This window comes from Lytechinus variegatus, chromosome 9 (assembly GCF_018143015.1).
Source record: "Lytechinus variegatus isolate NC3 chromosome 9, Lvar_3.0, whole genome shotgun sequence".
Classification (NCBI taxonomy): Eukaryota; Metazoa; Echinodermata; class Echinoidea; order Temnopleuroida; family Toxopneustidae; genus Lytechinus; species Lytechinus variegatus.
In genome coordinates, this window is record NC_054748.1 from 8,711,842 (window position 1) to 8,738,539 (window position 26,698).

General features: G+C 35.9%; 1 protein-coding gene and 1 long non-coding RNA gene across 2 annotated transcripts; one reads left to right on the forward strand and one right to left on the reverse strand.

Moving 5' to 3' along the window:
- LOC121421035 lies at positions 1-26,371 on the forward strand. Its single transcript, XM_041615633.1, has 8 exons — positions 1-436; positions 17,100-17,537; positions 18,189-18,344; positions 19,220-19,325; positions 20,105-20,491; positions 20,946-21,141; positions 21,751-21,845; positions 22,643-26,371. Exons 1-8 carry the CDS (start codon positions 426-428, stop codon positions 22,919-22,921), a joined length of 1,668 nt encoding a protein of 555 aa, XP_041471567.1. The 5' UTR covers positions 1-425; the 3' UTR covers positions 22,922-26,371.
- LOC121421036 lies at positions 4,745-8,054 on the reverse strand. The gene is made up of 3 exons (XR_005970925.1): positions 8,015-8,054; positions 5,293-5,412; positions 4,745-4,760 (listed from the first exon to the last, which is right to left on the reverse strand). It is a non-coding gene; the product is annotated as an uncharacterized LOC121421036 (long non-coding RNA).
- Positions 26,372-26,698: the final 327 nt, after the last annotated feature.

The window sequence follows — 26,698 nt, forward strand, 5'->3', positions numbered from 1 at the left end:
ACAAAAGCTTGTTTTTCGTAGTGTTCTACTAATTTAAATTAGTAAAGTAAACTGGTTTAGCGTGTGCTATCAGTTTTTACGATGCTTTACGAGTTTTAGATGCAAGCGGGCGTATGTGCAGACTCGTACATGTATGAATATAGTTGTAGAGCGGGTTTTACCAATTGAATTTGGAAGTTCTACGACAATGCAATAATTAGTAAAGCATCGATAACTCGTAAACGCTGTTATCAGAGCGTTTACGAATTTGTTGTACTAATTGGTTTACAAATTTTGTGGTAGCTTTACGATGTTTAGAAATATTCCCGCTGTTGAGATCACGTGACAACACTTTTTCAGCGTGCAAAATTTAATCAGCGCATAAACGCGCAGACGACTTGTAATATCGAGCAGCTGGGTTGTAAGGGAACTTGACGTTGAAAACAATGGCAAACAGGTGATATTTCAAGTTATTTCTTTCAAAATGAACACTAGATATTGTACTGATTGTATTGAGCTTCTGTTCATGTGTTTGAATGCTGTGGACAGCCGACAGTAGTGTGTGGTCGTTAAGTAAAGTCATGAATGACTGGCGGGTGCTCTGTTGCGTGCGCTGGTGCCGGTAGAATCTAACTTGGATCTACGTAACTCGAGGAGCTCCACCGCCGCCGCGACGGCGGAGCTCCTTGAGTTAACTTGGATCTAACGTTAGGCAAACTTTACAACTAAGGTCTGTCACTCTGAGGCATGTAACGGTATATCAGTTGGTCCAACTTTTCTCAGAAACAAGAACACATTTGCTCGCGAAAAAACAACAACACGACATAGATCTAGTCTAGATCTAGATCTAGGCCTAGAATCTAGATCTAGATCTAGATCTAGGCCTAGAATCTAGATCTAGATCTAGATCTAGATCTAGTCACCGTAGTCCCCTTATAAAAAAAATTGAATGGTATACCATTGACTACCATTTATCATACACCATTGATATAGGCCTACCATTGGAATACCATTCGCACAGCACCCACCATACACCAATGGTATACCATTCAAGCCTCAATGGTATACCATTCAAACTAATTTAAATAATTCGGACCTTACTATTACCATATTCATGAGCACCATTTACCATTCATATACCATTGATCAAACACCATTCACCATTGATCTACCATATGGCCACTATAGACAGGTTTACCATTGACCACCATTCACCATTCAGCCACCATTCACTGGCCTACCATTTACCATTCAGCCACCATTCACTGGACACCATTGGCCTACCAATTACCTTACACCATTCACCATACACCATTCGCCTACCATTCAACATACACCATTCGTGTACCATTCACCATTCGTGTACCATTCACCATTCGTGTACAATTCACCATCCACGTACCATTCATCGTACACCATACACCATTCAACTACCATTCGTCGTACACCATTCACGTACCATTCACCGCTCACCATACACCATTCAACTACCATTCGTCGTACACCACACACCATTCACCATTGATTGACCATTCACTTTACACCATTCTACCATACACCGTATACCATTGACCTACCATTTACAGTACACCATTGGCCTACCATACACCATTGAACTACTATTCACCGTACACCATAGGCTTACCATACACCATTGGCTTACCATACACCGTACACCATTGACCTACCATTTACCATACAACACTATCATACACACTATACTATTAGTCAACCATTCAAATAACACCATTGGTCATACACTATAGACCACAAGTTCAATGGTAGACCAATGGTTTACACTGAATGGTAGACAGTAGAACAACGATGTGCAATGTATAGTAGGCCAATAAAGTACAGTGAATGGTAAACCATTGGTGAACAGCATATCTCTGGGGTTAGTGGTAGGCTTAATAATGGAATAAGTATACACAAGAAAAAAAATGAAAACAGTTACTTATTTCAAGAACGTCAATAAAATGTTTTTACTATAAGAAGTTTAAGTACAGCATAAATGGCACAGAGTATTCACAAGTATATACTTTATAATTAAAGCACATAAGTTATTAATATATATGACTTAGCTACTCGTTGATATCTATACTCTGTCAATCTTGTTATCTAAAAATAAACATGCATCAAGACAGAGTTTGATTGAAAAACACAACAAATGAAGGCTAACATTTCCAAGAATAAACCTGTTCTCTCATATTGCTTTTTACATGGATTGAGTACTTGGCAAAACCACTGTTCTGCATACAAACCTGATACTTGTAATACAATAAACTTGATGTTAAATCTGTTGTGTGTAATTGCTTTCAACGACATTAATAAACATTTTTTTACTAATAAGTTCAAGTACAAAAGAGTATTGACAGGTATGGCATAAAAGCACCATATTATGAATACACGTGACTGTGCGACTCCACAAGAGATCAATGATTGCACTCCACATAAATATTATGTTAATCTTCCTATAAACAAATTTACATGTAAGACAGAGTTTGGACAACAAACTAATGAACACCAAATTTCGAAGATTAAACTCAAAATGTGTGATAGCCTTCACATGGCCAAATGAATAAAGGGTACCACACCTAGAAGAAATGAAATATCCCCAAAAGGGGGGAAAACAGTACTCCCAAATTGGTCTCTTTTTTTCTTTTCACCTAAAAAGATATATCAATGGCATGTTTCTACATAGAATTGTTAAAAGGTATTACCCGCCTAAGTATCCAGAATCCCTGATAACTTTCCTGTAGAAACAGACGAGATGCGGTTTATTGATAAATTGCATCGCGCAAAATACGGTTTCTCATAACCATCTCTCTGAGAGGTGGTTATTGCCATGTTAATCCGTTTAACTTTTCTGTAAAAACACGGGGCAAAATAGCATACGTGTCTGGCTTAAGTGCTTGAACCAAGAAGTGCGATCTCACAGTAAACATATATTCTGGCCGTTTTTTATCTCGCCAGCTGATCGCGAAACGTGTACCTGCTACAATGAGTGAGATCTACCATGAATTTTGAAAATTTTCCTAACGAGATGCAATTTTTGACATACCAAAATGCAATGTGAGGTTATAGGTTGAATTTTCTGATTTCCACCATATTTGCGACGCGAAATGCAAGTTAATCAGATTATTCAGTCTGTAGAAACAGGTTGGTTTAAGAACGATAAGGTTATTCAAGTCCGGAAAAGATAAACTGTTTTTAATGATTTACTGTAGAAACACGCCAAAAGTTTATCATAAATACAATAATGATACATTAAGAAATAAATAATATATCACACATAGAAAAAAATATAATGAAAATAAGGAAAGAAAATTATTCAATTTGGAACACTAAAAACCAGAAGAAAAATAGAGACCTTTTTTGCAAAATATATAGAAAATAATATATACAAGATACCCACTTATTTCTTTTCTGTCTATTTTTGTTGTGTTATATTGTCTTACACAGTAAATCAGTAGTCAATCGTAATTTTTTACAACCGAGCTTGGACAAAATTTTAATTTATATAATACAAAAAATATATAAATTGTGATCTTGTATATTCATGAGGACTTGCAGAGAACAGTTTTAGCAAAAAATAACAACTTTAATTCGTCAAAACTTTGTTAATCCTAAACAAATTTGGATGAGATTTTCAGTGTTTTTTGTTTGTCTGATGTACACTTTGAATTATATCACATAGCTTTCAGTCTCGAGTACCTCTAGCCCTTCAATCAAATTGGTTGGACGACCGGTTACACTTTACATATAACATAGTTATAAGGAGAATGAAGGGGACCATAGAAAGAAAGCATGAGAAAAGGGGAGATTTTGGTAGGGAGAGAATGAATCAGAAAAGGATCATGCTGAAAATTTCATTAAAATCTGATAATAACAAAGTTATTGAATTTGAAATTTAACAACATTTTGGTAAAAAAATTAACCCAATGTACACACGATCGTCAGGAATATTTGTTAGGCTTATTCTATAAAATGAAATAATTATTTCATATTTTCATACATGTGTGTATGATATGTCCCAAGTATCATATCATTATTTCCAGCAATGCATATCTTCACATTAAAGGTCTAGTCCACCACAGAAAAGATTGTTTTGAATCAACAGAGAAAATCAGGCAAGCATCATGCAAAATATTTCATCTAAATCGGATGCAAAATAAGACCCTCACTTTTTGTTTTGGTTTTCATTGTTTGAATTGTACAATATTTCAATTTTTTACAGATTTGACAATAAAAAATAAAAATAAAACTTTATTTCATAGGACAATGAGGAGAAAATTATAATATTTCATATTTAAAAAACAAAGAAAAGTGAATGAGTGATGTCATCAGTTCCCTCATTTGCATACCGACCTGGATGTGCATGTAACTATTAAGTGAAATTGAGCAAAACTTAAAAATGTCATACCTTTCTTATTTTTCATGCGATTTTTATGTTTGATTTTTCTCTTTTTAATCAAATCAACTTTTTTGTTAGGGTGGACATGTCTTTGAAATAAATTTTCACTCCATTTTTTATAGTTCTCGGAGGACAAAATGTAAATTAGCGCGACTTCTTGTAATAAAATACAAAAGAACAAGTGGGGATATGACATCAGCTGGGAACGTCGTGGTCTAGTGGTTCTGACTCTCACCTTTCAAACAGAGGGTCGTGAATTTGAGTCCTAGCCATGGTGTGTTTTCCTTCAGCCCGAATTTCATCCACACTGTGCATCACTAGACCCAGATGAAGTGAATGGATACCCGGCAGGATTAATTCCTTGAAGCTGTAATAAGAAATATTGGATGAAAACAATGCAAAGGACAGTATATTAGCTAAGGGTTCAAAATATGAATGCTTGTCATGTGTGTAAGCTTTCTTTAGAAGTTCATATATTTTTTTATATATTGAGAAATTTGCAGTATACTCTACCATTCAATTGAATGATACCAATTAACAAATATCAACAAAACATTTTGCAAAATATGATAAATAAATTTATGTTTAACCATAGATGGGTAGACAATAACCTATTATATAATGGGAGGTTGCCCCAATGATGACAAATACCACAACAAATGAATACCTGGGGAAAAAGTGTCCACCCTTCCCCCCTCAGCCAACATACTGTTTTTTTTCTGGGGGGGGGGGTGAAAAACGTGTGCTCCTCTAAATAGGGATGACATTTGTCCTTTCTAAGGATTTTTTACCATTCCTGACAAGGTTTTTTTTCAGCTATGCCACTGCAGGAATACAATCTGTTTTATCTCATGAAGCTTTGCATTTTTTTCTACTGAAGAAAATTCTTACACACCTACCTTTCATAAACTCCAATTGTTTCTTGTACACGGTACGTTTTCTGTGTTCAACACCCGTCGTGTCATTCCAAGATAAGGCTGGATCATCTACCTTATCATCCAGTGTATCCGTCGTCCAAACTTTGAAAATGAAATAAAATCAATTTAAGTGTTGTAAAATCTGCATGTATGTGCAGATACAAACAAAAATAGAATACTAATATAGTAATAGAAAAATAATGATCTTAGAACTTTAATGTTAAAGATATTTTTCATGGATCTCTGATTACCAGCCCAGAATTTAGGATAAAAATAAGGAAATGTGATAGTATTTCAGCGTAGTTCAGACAAGGCTGTATTATAACTGTGCATGCTTTATACTAGTAATAGCTATGTCATCTGAAATCAAATTTCTAGAGCAGCAATTTTCAAGAGGGTAATCGATGACATAAATTCCATTTTTCTGGTATTGACAATCGCAGAAGCAGATCCAAGTGGGCACATTTGACCTGTGCCCCCACCTTGAGAGCAATAGTTGATGTGTTTGATAAAAATGTGGCTTTCTTACACAAGTGTTCTCCCCCCCCCCTTCGAAAGTTACAGCAAATATTTATATTAAAAATATTGTCTCATACAAGAGGATCTCCTTTTTGGTTTGCTTGTTATTTAAAGTTTCCTTGGGAAAATGTGCCCAACTACCCCCTTTGAGAAATCATGGATCCGTTCATGGACAATCATATGCCAGTGCATGAACTCCAGACGTTTTTTAGGCAAGTTTTGATCAGTAAATAAATAAAAACAGATAAAATGTGATCACAGGACAAACTTAACTTTAAAAGAGGATAAAATTTACTTTAAAAATTGATATGCCTAGCCCCATGAAAGGATCTAAGAATACCCTCCGGCACTAATGCAGTTTCACACCAGCCAACTCACAGTGAACAATTGTGTACAACGGATAGCGGAGCGTGAACGTAGCGGTCGTGTACATTTTTGCTTATTACATGACGTCATCCAGCCACTGCCGAGAACCAATTTATGAATGAAAATATAGTAAGCATGCGCAGTGCAAGCCTTTTGTTTCCCCACACAGAATTCCACCAAAACAAGTGTGCAATTCCCTATCACCTCGTACCAAAATCGACCTAGAATTTCAATTTTCCTATATTTTATATGAATTATGAAAGGTATTCTCGGAGGATCTATTTTCTCACCGATACCGCACAGGTAAGCGAATTTTGAATACTTCTTGCTTTTCCGTCAAAATCTTACGAATTAGCGTCTATATGTCATCGTGTTCCTTGGAATTTGTAGAGTCTATCGCAACGTTGCATAAAGTCAATTGGCTTCCGGGTTTCGGAGCGTCGCGTGAATATGCATGAAATTGCAGTTTCGATAATTTTCGATCGATACCGGAGCGATCTGATCACAAACCAAAACCATTTACCGTGTACACAACATGACCGGATATCGTTATCGATACTTCCGCACGCAGTCTAAAGGAATTATTTTTGGGACCACGTGGTCATGACGTGATCTGCGCTATTGACCAATCAGCGGTCTTCGAATCGCTGTGCGGAGACGATCTATCCGTTGTACACAGTCTATGGAAAATTGTTCGTTGTGCATGCAACTTCAAGCAAAACTCCCCACCAGAGTTGTCTACACACATTTTTAGATCAATACACAATATGCCCACCACTTCTCAAAATATTGCGGATCGCTTGGATTCGCCGTCATGTTGATATGGACCGAAGTTATGCGATCAAAAGATTCGCATGCGGCATGCTGGCAGTTTGTTTGCCACATGTTAGCATGATTTGGTTGCTAACTTCAGTCCATATAAATATTACGGCGAATCCGAGAGATCCGCGAAGTGATGTCTACGGATTAGATCAACGACGTCGAGATCGAAGACTAAATACAGCCATTCCCAATATTTTGAAAAACGGTGGGTATATTAACATCGAAATGTGACTGAGAGACCTGTCATGACATTTGGGAACAAGTTTTGGTGATGAGGTATGCTGGTAATCGGCCGGTGCAAAACTGCATTAGCGCCAGTTTTCTCTGCATATTTATTGCAGCCTCTGTAGAAAAATTGAATAGGAATCGTTTGTCACTCCGTCCAGTCACAGTTCCACACACAAAGTGCACATTTTACCATTGAAATAGTATGTGCAATGAGTGGTGTGTACAGTGTAGCAAAGTTATAGACCTGCGTAGCCTTTATCATTTTTTAAGCTTTATATATAGGACCCTTACCATGTTTCACCTCCATTTTATCTCATTTACCAACATCTATCAACAACAACAACAACAAATTATAGGCCTAATTTCAAAGCAATATTTATCGGCAAGTTTTCAATTTCAGTATCTTAACGTGTGCAGTAACGGTCTATTTATTCACAATTAAAACTTTGACAGTCTTGACATTAGCATTAACAAATCATTCGCGAATTCAATGTATTCAGAGTTTTTGTAAAAAATTGACAATAAACATCAGGCAATATGAGCGAATTACTATTCGATGCTCGCCGATCTTAACTCTGCCAATACAAAGCATAAACCATAAGCACTCCCTATCGTCAAAGCCACGTCCCGGCCCGTAGAGCAGCGGCCAGCGCCAACGGGGCAGTGACGGTGGCAGTGCAGTGGTCGTGCATGTCGTGGCAGTACAACGACATCTAACATTTTGAGACAATTTGAGAAATAAATCAAAGAAAATTGTTATAGAACTTACTGTTATAGCCTCCTACAAATGACTTTGAAGTCGCTGTCCGAATCTGACCCGTGTTCCTTTAGTTTTTGATGAATTATCGACGGACTTATCAACAGCAAAACGGTAGTACCGGTAGATCGAGTTTTCTTTTTCAAATATTGCACTTGGCGGTTAGCCGTTCGCGCGTGCGTAGTGCGAGAACAACACGTATAATAGAGCTACCTGGCAAGCAGCCAATTGCAAGCGGCCCCTCTCGCCAAAGCATATGGGGGGGATAAATTATGACAAAATATGGGGGAGGGGACTTCTTCGCCAAGATAAATACACATCCCGATATGGGGGGGGGGGGTGAATTAAAACCAAATCAGGGGTGTCTTCTTTTTCCTCTCGATTGGTTCTGGGTTGGAAACCATGATGGCGTGAGTGCATGCCACTGTTTTCCTTGGATCTTGGAATCTATGAAAAAAGTTTTCGATCCCTTCACTTTTTTTCCTGTTCTCTCTGTTATTTTCTTTTTTATTTTCGTTGTCTTTTTTCTTTTCTGTTAATCTTTCTTTTCTTCTTTGCCCTTTTCTTTTCTTGTTTTTTCCCCTTTATATATATATTTTTTACTCACTCCTCTTCCCTTTTAATTTGCTTTTGTAATGATTGAAATTGAGATTTCATTCAGTAGATTTCTTTTCTGTTACATTGTACTATACCCTGTATGGCGGCAGGGAATTTTGATAGGGGTGAGGGAGCAAGACCATGTGGATAAATCATTTCAATCAAGTAATGCCGGCCTATAGAATAGCTCTCCTCTTTATAAACGCCGTCCACAAGTGGGAAAGAATATTTAGAGCCTAAAATAGAATTAGAATTTTGGAAATATCATTTGTAAAAAAAGGGTGAAATAATTCATGATTGGAAGCAGCTATAATAGCGTACAAATGGGTCAGATGGGGCTTTTGACGTTGCAGACAGACCAAATCAGGGTTTGCGGATGGGAATTTGATAGAGGTTGGGGACTAAGACAACCAACAGTGAATTCATTTTGAGCAAAATATGGGGCATTGCAAGAAACTTGCAATCGAAGCAATCGAACGCAAATCCATTTCAGACTCCAAAATCATGAGAGTCATACTTTTCATTGCAAACTTGCAACTGATCCATAAAAAAATCCAAATTGATATGTTCTAGATAAACTTAATGTATCATCACCTGTAAATTTGCATCTGATCGAATTTTGGGATTGATTGCAAATATCTTCTTGGAACACTAAATATATAGTTCTTTTTATAAAAAGCGGCCATAAACAAGCAAAATGATTATAAAAATAGAATAAAACTTATTAATTAAAAATTAAAACCCTTTTTATCAAAAAAGATTTCATTGACCGATTGATTTTATTTTTGCATGCACCCATTGCATCAGATTTAAATTTATGTACAATTGTAAAATATAACAAATTTATAATATTGTATCATAACCACTGGATCAATAATATTTAAACACATATAGACCTTTTACTTAATAAGGACAAAGACAATTTAAACGAATGCAAGAGACCATGTTTACAATCATGAGCGATTACACTTGATTTGGGGAAGCTGCTCGCATAAAAGTCACAGGTCAAATATTTAATTAACTCTAAATACCTTTTAATCTTTGATATATTTTCTTTAAATCTTCGGAATTATGTTATGGGTAATGCATTTGGGCATATCATTGAGCATTAACACAAATGGCATATATTAGGCAAACACCACTAAGCCACTATAGCTTTACAATTATCCAACATGATTATATTATATACCACTAGGCACATACTACTAAGACACCATATTGATACCAATCATACCATTATAGAGGCACATACTACTGAGACACCATTGAATACCACTGAGACACCATTGTATACCACTGAGACACCATTGGGTATATAATGGTATACCATGCAGTCATACCATTAGAGGCACATACTACTCAGCACCATTTGACACCACTGAGACACCATTGGGTATATGGTATACAATTCATCATACCAGTCATACCATTATAGAGACACATACTACTGAGACACCATTGAATACCACTGAGACACCATTGTATACCACTAAGACACCATTGGTGCATGGTATACCATTCATTATACCAGTCATACCATTAGAGGCATATACTACTGAGACACTATTGAATACCACTGAGATACCATTGTATACCACTGAGACACCATTGGATGTATGGTATACTATTCATCATACCAATCATACCATTACAAGCACATACCACTGAGACACCATTGAATACCACTGAGACACCATTGTATACCACTGAGACACCATTGGTGCATGGTATACCATTCATTATACCAGTCATACCATTAGAGGCATATACTACTGAGACACCATTGTATACCACTGACACACCATTGGTGTATGGTATACCATTGATCATACCAATCATACCATTACAGGCACATACTACTGAGACACCATTGAATACCACTGAGACACCATTGTATACCACTGAGACACCATTGGATGTATGGTATACTATTCATCATACCAATCATACCATTACAAGCACATACCACTGAGACACCATTGAATACCACTGAGACACCATTGGGTAAATGGTTTACCATTCATCATACCAATCATATCATTAGTCACATACCACTGAAACACCATTCGGTATATGGTATACCATTTACCATTAAATAAACTACCAATTACCATTAAGAACTTACCATTGAAACACCATTTAAATACCATTCGCGTACCATTTACCATTCAGATTACCATTCAACTACCATTCAGCACCATTCAAATACCATTGGCGATTTTTATAAGGGTCTATCTAGATTCTAGTCTAGATCTAGGTCTAGATCTAGATCTAGGACTAGATTAGCCTAGGTCTAATAATATGAAACTGAAAATTGTACTTCACGTTGCCATGGTAACCAAAATTATATCAAAACTAACAAAAAAAAAGTTAATTCTTGCCTAATATTTGAGCAATTAATGTCAAATTTGGTGTGTAACGTAGGCCTAGATCTAGACTAGATCTAGATCTACCTAGAGTAGATCTAGATGAGTAGATCTAGCTAGGCCCTAGATCTAATCTAAACCACTCAAGATTCGTGCACTTAGACTAGATCTAGATCTAGACCCGTAGAGTCTAGATCTATAGGCTAGATAGTAGATCTAGATCTAGAGCTAGATCTAGTCTAGGCCTAAGCCCTTTTTGCTATATTTTCATAAATGCATCATGACTTATCAGCTGAGATTTTCAGGATTCTAGCATGTCTAGACAATTAGATCTAGGTCTAGACCTCTAGACCTCTATCTAAAATATCTGAAGATAAAAATATCCAATATTAGCATTTTTGAGGAAGAAAATGATGGATTTGTGAGATCCTCTTTTGTTTTGTCATGATTCGTACTACAGGCAAGCTATGATTCGTACAGTGTGTTAGCCCCAGAAATCTGAGCACCCTGCTCACTGCCTAGCCCCCCCCCTCCCAGAGTTCAGGGGAGAGTAGCCTGTACGAATCATGGAAGACTACCTGAAATCATGAGCAAATTTTAGATTCTCTTTAAAGATATCTATCAATAAATTTGTGGCATCAAACTGTTTCAGTGTCTGCATAGACATCTTGGCTTAAGATTAACAACTGAAGTTTGAAAATGACCCCTGAATCCTGATTTTTTAAGTTTTATCAAAGTATTGACGACCATGTTTCTTTAAAAGTTTTTAAGCCTTCAGGGGCTTTCAAATTTGAAATTGTCAGACTTTTTACTGTAAATTTCAACTTTTTGAAATAATTTTATGTTATTTGTGACATATTTTTATATTTTGGTGGTTTAATTTCAAAATTAGTTTAACTGTACGAATCATGGGTGGTCTACTCTATATAGATCTAGACTAGTTGTGCGAGACACCCTTATATTTGTACCCGACCAAGCGTTTCCATGGTAACCACATATTTTTGCGAAAATCTTGTCATGAACTCCTACAGTTTTTGCAATTGAAATGAAACTTGGTGTATGGGATGATATTGAGGCGTAGATGTGCAAGATGTGTTTTTTTGTGTTTCTCCGACGAAGCGTTGCCATGGTAACCAAAATTTTACCAAAACTTGTAATGGCCAAGGTCATATTACCTTATTGGCTATGTTTTATCACAGGAGTCGGTCCTGCTGGGACTCTCAATATTTTCGAGCAGGTACCTTGGACTAAAAAATGGTCTAAATTGAGGAAATAGGGCTAAAATGCCCTACACTGTGACTAATTTACATTGATTTTTAAATGACTGTGACAGGATTGAGTGCAAACTTAGATGTTTATTTTCATGTACCAAACAGGCTAATTTTGAACCCAAGCGAAAGTCGAATAACCTGGACTTGCTCCCACCACAAGTACACATTCTTGACCCCCAAAAAAAGAAAGAAAAAAAAAAAGAATTTCAGACCAACTGGCCTAGTTTTGGCCCCCCAAATGGGAAAAAATTGCTAAAAATAAGATTTTTTTCCTGACAGACTGACCCGACTTCAACCAAACATTTTAAATAAAATTTGGTGTCAGTTCTCTAGGAAAAATCAGAAAAAAAAAATCTTCATCCATGAATTGGGCTTTGGGATTATGGTTTACATGTACATACATGTACTTCTTTTCTCTTTGAGGTGGGACAGTATCTTCTTCATTTTTAAATGCTTTATTTATGTGATCATAGCAAAAAAAGTATCAAGAGAAGCAGTCAACTGACCGATCTTAAAGGCATTGGTTAACATTGTGCACAGTTTAAAAAAATCCGAGCTGCATGGTCGTAAATGCTTTCAGAATATATAATAGGGTGCAGAAATTAAGCTGTGAAATTTTTATACTTCAAAGTTATCATATAGTGCTTCAAAAAGTGAAAACTTGAAATATCACCTCCATAAACTACTGTGTTAGAATTATTATAGTAGGCGATAATAAATACAATTTTCATAGATATCTTTATAGTACATGTATGTAAATGAATTACTGTCATTATTTGTGCATTCTAGTTGTTTTTTTTATCTGAACATAATTAGACAGGTCAGGCAGCTCAGTTTTAGAATTTTTTAAATCGATCTACAACAATGTTAACCAGTGGCTTTAAATTTAAAAATTTAGTTTTGCAGATAGTGACCTTGTAAACTGGAAAGCATTTTAACTGTAACATTTTTAATTGAAATACATGTACCTTTGAAATTGTTGTGGAGTCATATTTAAATTGTTTCATTTCTGTGTATTTTAATTTTTACAGAACTCCTCTCATGCAGCAGTACTATCATTCAGCTCATCATGTGGCTCATTCCTTTGCTTATTGCATTTGTTAAGTCGTTAAAAATATGCACCCCCTAGACAATGACTAAGTACAATGCTATGAATCTTGCAATTGATATACACACATAATTGAATTTATTTTACTGTTTACTGTCTGAAGGGTTTTCATGTGTCTGCAAATAGGCTATAGTGTTTGTATTATGTTGGAAATTGTTTGATGAACATGTTGTTTACCTGCTGTGACTGTGACTTTTCGAGTCCACACTTCTTTTTATTGTTGAAACACTACCGCTATATTCACATTGGGCCTGATTTCTACATCACCTGTGGAATCGATGGATGCCATAAGACATACACTAATGTTAGATCATACCGTGTTCATGTTCGATCCAAACATAAGGAAGTTCAGAAAGATATAGATCATCCAGCTGTTGAACCAGTAGAAGATGAACTGGAACAGGGACAAGATGACCCGCAAGTAGACCCTAGGCCTGACCCATCCAAGGAAGCTAGCTCTTTTCTGCTATACCTAAGAGAAAAATATTTGGCAACTGGAAAGACATGTACCTTTGTGTCTGATGAAATTGCAGATTTGATGGAACAATGTAGACAAGATATATCAGCTAAAGTCAATGAATGCCTTCGAGAAAATGGAGTAGATTTGGATCAATTACAACAAAATGGTCTGACTGAAGCTCTTGAGAAAACTGAATATGAAAAAGCATTTACACACTTCAGTGATCAGCGTAATTTGAATAAGCATGTTAATGAGAACTTCAACCATGTGTCTCCTGTCGAATATGTTCTAGGAGAAGATGGAAAAGAGACATTTCAGTATGTACCTATACTGAAAACTATTGAAAATTTACTGGAGCATGATGATGTGTTTTCTGAAGTTTATGAAGGACATGCAGCACAAGACAATGTTTTAGGTGACTTTTGTGATGGAGATAATTTCAGACAAAGTGCATTGTTTGCAGAGGACCCAATGAGCTTGCAGATTCAATTATACTACGATGATTTCACCACAGGCAATCCGTTAAGCAACAAGGCAAAAGGGTTGAAAATTGCAGGGTTTTATTTTGTTTTGGGGAATCTTCATCCCCAATTCAGATCAAAACTGTATGTCATTCAGCTTGCCATACTTTGCAAGTCTTCTCTTGTTAAGAAATATGGCTTTGAAAGAATCTTGGAACCGTTATTAGAAGATTTAAAGATTTTAGAAACAGATGGCATAGTTGTTCACAAAGATGGTGTGGAACATGTCATGCGTGGCACACTATCATTTCTTGCAGCAGATAACCTAGGTGCCCATTCCATAGGGGGATTTATGGAAAGCTTTGCAACTGTAGATCGAGTGTGTCGCTTTTGCAACATTCGCAATGCATATTTGAAGGATCATTTTAGGATGTCAGAACAACTTAAAAACAGATCCAAAGATTCTCATTCCCAGCAAGTACACATGGTAAACAGAGATAGGAAACTATGTTCAGTCTATGGGGTAAAGAGTGATAGCTGTTTGAACAAACTTGAGCACTTCCATGTTACAAGTGGTCTTCCCCCTGACATAGGCCATGATCTCTTTGAGGGCATTGTGCCAGAGGTACTAGGAAATGCAATATCACACTTTGTTTTGGAAGGCTATTTCACCTTGGAATACCTGAATAATCAGATAAAAGAATTTCCATATGATGCCCCAGATAAAACCAACAAACCATCAGTTATGGCACCTACTCTGAATTTGTTCAAAGTAAAGCAAACTGCTCTACAAACTTGGTGTTTATTGAGGCTGCTTCCTCTAATGGTAGGGACAAAGGTTCCACAACATGACCCCTTTTGGGAGGTTGTGTTACTGCTGTTAGATGTTGTGGAGATTTCTACAAGTCCCAAGGTATCCCCAGAATTGGCAGGTTTACTGGCTGATGTTATTGAGGAGTTCTTGACGAAGTATTATGATGTAGTTCCTGAGGAGACAACAATGAAGCCAAAATTTCATTTTCTAATTCACTACCCTGAGAAAATGTTGGCTTTTGGTCCGCTGATTCATTGTTGGACAATGCGTTTTGAGGGTAAGCATAATTATTTTAAGGAGGTGTATCATTCTACCAGAAACAGGAAGAATATATGCAAAAGCTTAGCTGAAAGACATGAGTATATGCAGGCTTCAAGAAGGACCAAGACTAACTTCTTGTCACAGGAAGGAGTGGAGCATTCTGGTGGTATCATGTACCCACTCATATTATTGTCAAGAGAGGAAAGACAACAGCTACGTGAAATTGTAGGAGATAATGAGAAGGTGTACAAAGCAGAAATGGTTACTTTCAATGGCATCAGATATTTCTGTGGTTCAGCTGTACTGGTTGAAAAGCAGACTCTCAGGGATCAATTTGCCATCATTGACTCTTGCTACATAGTAGGAGGAGAGCCGTATCTGTTATGCAGACATGTAAAAGTACAATACACCCGTCACTTCCATGCTTATACTGTTGCGGAAGAGGAAAACAACTTTGGATACATTCTATGTCAACCCTCCGATCTTGTTGACCACCATCCACTGGGTATATACCATAGTGATCATTTAGATTTCATACCACTGAAATATCACATTGAGCTGTAGAGCTCTTTATGTTTGCAGGAACAGTAATTTGAATCTGCCAATTCGAGCACTTTGAAGCAGGTTGGTCTTGGTCTTGATGTTAAATGCTGTATTGCTGAGGAATTAGTCTTGGCCTTAATACAGCTAGCTTAAATTTGAATCTCATTCACCCCATCCACCAAAACTTTCTTAGGTGGCAAATATTAGATTTTCTACAACACCTAAGTAGATCTTTGTCATTTGATTGGAGGAAAATAGGTCACGTGTTATTAAACATTTGTTCCATTCCATTTTTTATTGTGTATTTTTGTTCCATTCCATGCCTCAACATTTTAAGTGTAATTAATCGATAACACATAAACCATGAGCAGACTCAGAATAATGCACACACCGGCAGAACACCGTTTGGTGTGCCGCAGGCTCCCTGAGTCTCCGGCGCACTGCTGAAGTAGGAACGCGATGCGCATAGCGTGGCTCAGTCTCCAAAGTGCACGCCTCTAGCAGAATTCTTCATATGACACAAATTAAAGATTTATAGTGGAAACCATGTTCATATGATTGGAACACATTATTTTACAGTCAAAATTTGTAATATAACCTGAAAATTTACAGTGAATTTCTTGAGTTTGCTCAATTTTCATAATACAGATTTTGAATCCATCGTCGAGACATTTCACTGAATTCATGTGAGGCGGTGTTGGGCTATTGATATCATTATCGGTATCGCTCCTCTGAGCTGAACGGCTGGTTTTAAATTTTTGAGTCCACCAACACCAACATGAAATCACCCATTGTTAGTACATTTGTCAATTTTTATATATCAAATGACAAGGATCTACTTCGATGTATAAAACAAATAATGGATGTTTTTCATCTGTGCAATGGAAAGGATATCTTAATTCGGTGAAAAATTAAATGTTCCATTCAATCTTTCATCTCATGAAAGTATTCTTGCCGTTCCACTCATAAACATTCATTGTTAGTTTATTGGTGTACTTGTAGGCTTGGACATCTGGAATTTTGTAATTTTATCAGCATACTACATACATGTACAGTACTTCATGAACTTCACATATTCAAAGTGGCTATTTATACCTCAGTGCAGGTGCATGTATTTACCCTTTAGACAGTTGATTTGCAGTATTGTGTATGAACTTTTAATTATCTTGCAAGATGAGCTTAGCCAATTTGTTGTGTTTTTTTTATAATGTTTCAGGCACAAATTCCTGTTCCTTTATAACGAACGCTGCAAAAAGGTTGAGCTAGAAAATGACAACCCAAATGGAGTAAGCATGGAAGAGCTCATGGAAAAGGCAAGCAACTTGTTCGGTATTGATCAGACAAATATCTTGCTCCAAAAATGGGACTCTGGTTATGAATGTTTTATCGACATCGATGGTAACGAGCCTGCTGATGAAACTATATCTGGGGGTATCAAGATTAAAGTTCAATCCATAGTGCACTTCATGCCAGTGCACATAGACATGGTGCAACCCATTGCTGCTGCACAACCAGTCGTGTCTGAGAAACCTGAAGATACTAGCACTGAAGATGAACCTGATGCTGGTGGCAGATCTAGAGATGTTGAAATGGAGGTGGAGGAAAAGGATCAAGGAGAAGCACAGATTTATTCTCATGAAAGGTCCAGGTTGAGGTAAGCCAAACCAGAGATAAAACTATTTTATACATTGAAAAAGTAATATACAACTGAGCTGCTGAGTGCTGATGAAAATTTCCATTTAAAATAATAAAAATGAAAATTCCCAAAATTCCTAAAATTCTCAGCCTATTGAATTCCTGAAACTTTCCATGGAAAGTTTCCAAAATTCCCAGAAAGTTTCTAACCCTTTGCAACCCTATTACAGCTTCATGCATATGTTGATGTTGCGTTTTTGTACACCATTTTTAAAAAGTCGGTTAGATTTTTCCTGCTATTTCTGTTCTCTTCTTCTTACGCAGAATTTTACAGCTAGGTGTTCAACATCAAAATTAACATCAACCTCAGAAACAGTGGAGTCATGAAGTCCTACATGTATTTCCTCGCTCTGTAAAGACTTAAAGAGACAAATAACATATGTAACATTAAAGCTTGTTTCAGGGCATAGGGCCCAGGGTGGAGTTTTGTGAAGAACCATTCTACATGTGTACTTTCTACACTTGTAGCTGAGAAGCGCTGAACCAAAATGAGTGGTAGTAGTAGCTTTTGCAGTCAAATGTTTATAGATTAAATGCATATACATGTACATAGCCTAGTGAGTGAGTGATGGATAGCTAATCTAGCTGGTATGTTATTGTTTGATTATAGGCCAGTTTCATGTTGGATAGTAAATTGGAAGTTGCCAGATCTACCTCCAGCAATTCACAAGAAGCTACTGTCACTGCCACTTGGAAATGACTTGAGGGTCTCGGAGAGGTCAACGATATTTGACATAATATTCAAGTCTGTGATGCAGCATAAGAAGTAAGTACATGTGTGAAGGTACATGTAGTGGTGTACATGTATGCTATCGACAAGTTTTCAAGTAGTGTAGTTATAATTCAGTATGCGACTCTTAATGTATAAAGTTATTACTAAAAACAGTGCTGTCATTCCATTGGGCGACGTGTTATTTTGGGTGGTCAAACGTTACAATTTGTTGATGCATATTTAGTATGTGACGCTTGCTATTCTACCCACCAGTTTCAGGTTAACTGGTTTTTAATAGGTCATTTTACTAAATGTCATAGGGCAGAGGCCTGATGCACCTGTTCAGAATTTGGACATGCCCTAGCTTTTGCATTGTGATCACTGGTGTGAGCCACGGTTAGCATAAACCTTTTGACATAGCAACAGTGGTACTGGTAATTAAAGAGATAATTTTGTAGTGGGTGAGAGGGCGCCTTGGATATTTAACTAGTTTGTCACGTGGAACGGAATCCAGTATATAATATGATCTTAGATTATTAATTTTGAATATATTCATCTTTTATTTGAGCAAATTTGATCCAGAAATATCTAAAATATCAGAAAAACTATTGGCATGCCAAACTATTTTAGGCGCGGGTTGCGTCAATTTACCACGTGCTCCACTAGCACACGTAAATACAAGGCAAATTCCTATCCCCGCATGTGCACAGCGGAAGCGCTGTGTGTCCCACGCCGGACGCACGGGCATTGAAATTCGGAGACTGACCGCTGGGTTTACCGTTATATTGCGTTCCTCTCAGACAGTTTACACTAAAATTCACCAGAAATCATTGAAGGAATATCACACAATGTTACATACATATCTTTTTATGCATGAAGAGCAATATTAGACTTCTTTCATTCCAATTTCTTTGCCTTTATCACTACAGTGTGTACCCAAAGCCTGCTGAATATACCTTACTTATTGACCAATTGTTCAAGCGATATCCGAGACTGGACTGCAACTTGAAAGATGTCAATTGTGGAAGTCGCAAGGTAGGTTTATAAAGCAACTTTTATTTTGGTACATATCTAATTCATTTTTGGTAGTGATACCAAAATACATTAGTACATGTGCATTGGACAAAAATATAAACCATACACCGTCTTTTGGGGGTCATTGTGTGAATTTGTGATTTTTTTTTCAGACCAAGGAGCTCTTTTCTGAAGGAGTGTAGCTCTCTAGAAAAACTACAAAGGTTCAAAAACAATAACTGAGGAATTCACACAATCGCCAAAGAATAGATGACCAGCAAAGTTCTTATTGTCATTAATAACTGCTGTTCAGAGTTGTTTCTTTTTAAATTTCAAACAGTACAATCAGGGATTGCCATTTAAGAAGAAGAGAAATTGCTCTTCTTAAAACTCTTCTGAAAAGATCTGAGAAGAGCTATATATTGCTCGTCTGATTTGTAAATAAAGCTATGTTTTTAACCTAGAATACTCTTCTAGTGTTCTTCATAAACTTATGCAAAGTTCAAATGGCAATCCCTATAAAATGCATTTTAGGTGTAATTGTATGAGGAAATATATCGTCAGTTAAGTGCAAGAGTGTCGTAAGTGCATTTTTGTAATTTTGTAGGAGAGGTCATTTTAACAAAAAAAAATTTGCCCCGAACCCGACTTCCTAACGACCTAACCCCCTGAAGACCTAATGGTGCGTCCCTTACATTACATCATAATGGATGGGTACAACATTATATCCAATAGTTCAACCAAATAGTGTTCCATTCTCTAAACCAGGGCGATTTCTGTTTGCCTTTTTGTCATTGCAGGTGATGTACAGGAAGAAGCTCACGTATTACTTCCAAAACAAAAGAGATGTCCTAAGGAAAGACGAGCTGACAACTGTAAACTTTGCATGGCGGAAGAAGAGACAATCAACCAAGCCGGTATGCAAAGCAACTGCATCATCAGCTGCACCAGCAGTATGGGGCGTACAAAATTACCTACCGTCAATGCCGGACACGGAAGATGATGACAGCATCAAAAAGCACATCAAGATAATGCAGGATGAGTTCAAAAAGAAGTATCCTGACATCAAAAGAGTTGCAACAGGCATGGATATGACATTAAGTGCTCGGAGAAACACTATTGTAAAAGAGAATGCAACAATTCAAGACATAAAGGATACTTATCCATGGCTATTCCAAGAATCGCAGGTGGGCACCAGTTAATGCTAGAAATTTGAAAGTGCATTTAAGAAGACAATAGTAGCTGCATAACATTTTCTTTTTTGAGGCAATTGTTTGAAGTGAGGGGTGATTTCTTTTGGGTGCAGAATATCTCAATCAAAATACCAAGGGCCAAAATTAGCATTGACAATTTTACATAATGACCCAAAAATGGATTGTTCCATTATTTTGTTTCATTTCTGCATTAAAAATTTTAAAAGAAACAAATTGAGTTTTATTCTGGAGTCTTCTACAGTAACTTCTCAAAAATATGCTCTTTAAGGATGGGATAAAGATATTGCTGTTAGACCCTGTAGTGTGCCGATTTATGATCTTGCACAACACAGGCGATAACATTAGATATTCCACAGAAAATTAAACATCCATAAATGAGTAAAGTTTCCTTTTTTTTATTGATTGTTTTCTTGTATGTTTTTCTTAGCTGATGGCTGAAATGGACCGGCTGATTGGCAGCTCGGAGGATAAGGGGTTCAAGGGCAAAATGACCCTTGGGTTCAAAAAATTCGGGATGGCCATTGTTAAGTACGGGAAACGATTGAAAGCAAAATCCACACCACAGTGTTTCAAGATACTAGCTGAGAGGATTCCTATCACTAGGGATGACAAGGAATATCAAGGTATGTGAATTATAATGTAACTCATTCATTAGAGTATTTTCGCTATAGGTTCTTAATGATGTGTACCTGTAGAAGTTGTGTTGACACCATCAGTCGTTGCATTCTTTTGTCAGCCTCCATTGTTACACATTTGCTACTTGTAGAGCCACTTCCAGACGTTCTCTTTATCTTTCTTTATTGCATTATCAATCATCTGTAAAGTCGGGTGCTGTACAAATTTGACATACGGCCTAATGTGATGTGGCTATCTGTTGTATAGTTTAAATTGATCTACATCCTGCATTGTTTTTGTTTGATTCAGCCTACGACGCCATGTGATGTAGCACCCGACTTTACAGATGATTGATAATTTTTGTCATGCACGCCAACCAGTGTGAATTTCACATATTTTGTAAATGCTCTTGTAAATATCTGTTCAATTTTTTGACATTGTCATGTTTATAAATTGATAAAATTCAACTATGATATTCAAAGTTTCTTTGTACAATGGATATGAAGTGGAAAATGGGAAAATGTATACTAGCTCGACTTTTCCCCTTCCACTTTATTGCATGTAATGGATAAATTGGAGTGCTTTGCCATAAACATGAAGTTTCCCTTCTTTTGCAGATGCTGTAACAAGAGCGGCCATAATCATGATACCAACCATGTTCAGGGAGAAGATTGGCAACATCTTCAAGGAGTCTAAGGAGAACGAAGAGTCTGTAAGTAAACCTGTAGGCTGTAGGGATACACCCCCTCAGACATCTCCTAATCCTATTAAGTACAACATCAAGCTGGCTTACATGTAGCTCTGCTTTTTGTTGTATAATGTAAATATCATCACAGTATCTTTTAAAGTTTTTCCTGTTTTTTTGCACTAAGACTGTTGAATTTGTTTTCTTATTGTATATGGGGTCATTAACTCCAGACTTAAGATTGGCTAAGTATTACTAAATTCATGTAATTAAAGGGATTTTCATGAAAGTTTACAACTTGATCTTTGGATTGAGGTACACAAGTGCATGACCATAGGTCAGTGCTCGGTCCACAAAGCCAATAGCAAATGACACTAGCCAACATGATGTATTTTTTGTACAGTAATAAAATAATATTTGTATCTTTACCTGGTCTGGTCTTGTATTGTGAGATGAAATAGAAAACAGATTAATCATTATTTTTGCATGGAACAAAATATAGCTGGATGTATTTTTTGAATGCGTACTGAAATTCATGGGCGTCAGCCGTGGGGGACTTGACCTTGAAAACAAAGCTTGACAACTGTGAATTTGCCTGTGATTGGTCGGCTCAGTGGGTATTTATCTTTGAGAATACGCTCACGTCAGGACCACTGCGTGGATGCTGCTTTTACATGTTCAATAAATACAAACTCCTTGTTCCACTTCAAACAATGCTATCGCCTTTTTTCTATTGGTTGGTAGATAACCAATACCTTCTTCCTCTGAATCAAATATCTTTTTCCTCCAAATCAAATTCAAATCTCATTAACATTTCTTTGCAGGATGAAATGCCTTCCCCTGTCATCAAGTACAGTGGCCAGCTGACAGAAGCAGCAGAGTTCCAGATAGCTGTGGATGGAGTGGTTGTTGCAACAAGTGAAGACATCATCAGCTCCTTCAGCTGCTACATGGCAGCTATTTATACCTTCAACATGCACAACCCCCGATGTTTGGCCAAGACGGCTCTCTTCGTTGAAAGAGTCATCCTAGACCTTGAAGACAATCAGTCCATCCAACCTTTGCAAAATGTGGTCTCAAAGTTAGTAAATCTTCTTGAATAACTGTCTTATAACTCAAGCATCACTCAATGTCTTGTCGCTGCATATTAGGACTATAGTGAGTGAAATTGAATTTGAATTTGAATTTTGTTAACTGGATGGATCAGGTTTGATACTTCTTTACTCCCAATAAGTGAAGACATCATCTGCTCCTTCAGCTGCTACAAGGCAGCTACTTATACCTTCAACATGCACAATCCCTGATGTTTGGCCAAGATGGCTCTCTTCGTTGAAAGAGTCATCCTAGACCTTGAAGACAATCAGTACATCCAACCTTTTCAAAATGTGGTCTCAAAGTTAGTAAATCTTCTTGAATAACTGTCTTGTAACTCAAGCATCACTCAATGTCTTGTTGCTGCATATTAGGACTATAGTGAGTGAAATTGAATTTGAATTTTGTTAACTGGATGGATCAGGTTTGATACTTCTTTACTCCCAATAAGTGAAGACATCATCTGCTCCTTCAGCTGCTACAAGGCAGCTACTTATACCTTCAACATGCACAATCCCTGATGTTTGGCCAAGATGGCTCTCTTCGTTGAAAGAGTCATCCTAGACCTTGAAGACAATCAGTCCATCCAACATTTGCAAAAGTGGTGTCAAAGTTAGTAAATCTTCTTGAATAACTGTCTTGTAACTCGAGCATACTCACTGTCTTGTCATGCTGCATGTTAAGACTATAGTGAGTGAAATTGAATTGGAATTTTGTTAACTGGATGGATCTGGTTTGAGGCTTCTTTAATCCAAGTGGAGTTGAAAGTAGATTGTTGAATGAAAAGTAAAACTCTCTAATTTTGTTGTAGCAGTATTAAGTGTTAAATGTTTGAACTCTGCAGTATTACAAAGTACCCTGACTCTCATTTAACCTTATTGTGTAATGCATGGGAAACTGTACATTTTAGAAAAGGAAACAAGTTATGGAATACATATCTGACCTCAAATTTGACCAAGAATGCCAATTTTTAGTGAAAATTATGAAAGAAGTCACTTTAAAAAAAAATCTTTTTTATTCTTAAATTTATAAAAATCAGTCAAATTTAGTGAAAATCATCTCAAGAGAAAGTTCTAATATCTACCACTTTCAAATTTGTATACCACTTTCAATTTTGTATATTAAAATGTAGTTTTGGCATTAACCAAAAAGTGCCAAAAGTATCACCTTTTATTTTTGGCTCTTTTTGAGGAAAAGTTTCAAGAATATCATTTTACGTAAAACTTTCAAATTGATCTCTTCAGGTAATTTTGACCAAATCTGGTGATTATAATCAATTTTTAAAAATATTTTTTAAAAAGTTTTCTTGAAATATTTTGAGCCAAAGCAGTAATATTTTTATAATTCCCTTTCAATTCTGCTGTTTTAGTCAAATTTGAGGTAAAAAATAACTACATGTCCCATTTCAACTTGTTGGATTTGATGTGATCCGTCTTGTTTAGCAAAATTTGAGATTTTGGAAAAAAATGTTGGCTTCATTTTTGATGTTTGAATTTGAACAATTAAGAAATATATTGACACTGATTTACAGGTTGATTATCAAATTTTCAAAGCACTTTCTATAGAAATGCACTTCAGGTTGCTAAATGTGATAGTTGAATGAAAACTTTGTGTAATTTTGTTGTAGCAATATTAAGGGGTACCAATGTTTGAACTCTATACCCTGACTCTCATTTGACCTTGTTTAATGCATGGGAAACTATACATTTTAGAAAATGAAACAAGTCATGGAATGCATTTCTGACCTCAAATTTGACCAAGAGTGTCAATTTTTAGTTAAAATTATGAAAGAAGTCACTTTTAAAAGAAAAGTGTTTTTTATTCTTAAATTCATAAAAAAATCAGTCAAATTTAGTGAAAATCATCTCAAGAGAAAGTTTTAATATCCTCCACTTTTCAAAACTGATCCTAGAACTATCTCTTTGGATGATTATAATTTTTTTTTTATTTTTTTTTATAGCTTTTCTAAAATATTTTGAGCCAAAACAGTAGTTTTTTTCATGATTTCCTTTCTATTCTGCTTTTTTGGTTAAATTTGAGGTCAAAAATAATTACATGTCCCATTTCAGCTTGTTGGATTTGATGTGATCAGTCATGTTAATCAAAATTTGAGATTTTTAAAGAAATGTTAGCTTCGTTTTTGATGTTTAAATTTGAACTTGAAACTTGTTTGAAAAATTAAGAAATACATTGACACTGAAATACAGGTTGATTATGAAATTTTCATATATGGGTGACAGGTACAATTTCAAGAATTACAAGAAATGCACTTCAGGTTGCTCATTGTGAAACCATAATAACTTTCTCAATTTAATTCTCAATCGCTAACATGGATTTTTTATTTTATGGGATTTTTTGCCATTGACTTGCAATGTTATTAAACAGTTTGATGTGATCAGTCATGTTAATCAAAATTTGAGATTTTTAAAGAAATGTTGGCTTCGTTTTTGATGTTTAAATTTGAACAATTAAGAAAAATATTAACACTGATTTACAGGTTGATTATCAAATTTTTAAAGCACTTTCTATAAAAATGCACTTCAGGTAGCTAAATGTGATAGTTGAATGAAAACTTTGTGTAATTTTGTTGTAGCATATTAAGGGGGTACCAATGTTTGAACTCTATACCCTGACTCTCCTTTGACCTTGTTTAATGTATGGGAAACTATACATTTTAGAAAATGAAACAAGTCATGGAATGCATTTCTGATCTCAAATTTGACCAAGAGTGTCAATTTTTAGTTAAAATTATGAAAGAAGTCACTTTAAAAAGAAAAATGTTTTTTATTCTTAAATTCATAAAAATCAGTCAAATTTAGTGAAAATCATCTCAAGAGAAAGTTTTAATATCCTCTACTTTTCAAAACTGATCCAGAACTATCCCTTTGGGTGATTATAATAATTTTTTTTTTTTTTTTTTTTTTTAGCTTTTCTAAAATATTTTGAGCCAAAACAGTAGTTTTTTTTTTTCATGATTTCCTTTCCATTCTGCTTTTTTGGTTAAATTTGAGGTCAAAAATAATTACATGTTCCATTTCAGCTTGTTGGATTTGATGTTGTCAGTCATGTTAATCAAAATTTGAGATTTTTAAAGAAATGTTGGCTTCATTTTTGATGTTTAAATTTGAACTTGAAACTTGTTTGAAAAATTAAGAAATACATTGACACTGAAATACAGGTTGATTATGAAATTTTCATATATGGGTGACAGGTACAATTTCAAGAATTACAAGAAATGCACTTCAGGTTGCTCATTGTGAAACCATAATAACTTTCTCAATTTAATTCTCAATCGCTAACATGGATTTTTTATTTTATGTTTTTTTGTCATTGACTTGCAATGTTATTAAACAGTTTATGAATGAGCAATTATTTAACTTTCTCAATTTAATTCTCAATCGCTAACATGGAATTGTTATTTTATGTATTTTTGTCATTGACTTCCAATGTTATTAAACAGTTTATGAATGAACAATTATTTCACTTGTTTCTTATTTTCAGTTTCGTGTATCTTATCATACCACACATCGTACAGCATATTTGTATGACTAATTTGTTCAGCAAGCCAAACGAGTTTTAAACTTAGTTGAGCCTGCCGAACTAACCAAGATTAGTAGAAAGAGACATCGTTTTTACGATCCTATAGCGCTAGTAGGGCAGGTTTAAAATTGGTAAAGCCCCTGCCGTACGAATAGTTTCATTGGTAAAGCAAATTAGTTCGGCATGTCCAACCAATTTATTGCATCGCTAAGCATGCCTTACAAACTACTAATTAGTAGAACTAGACA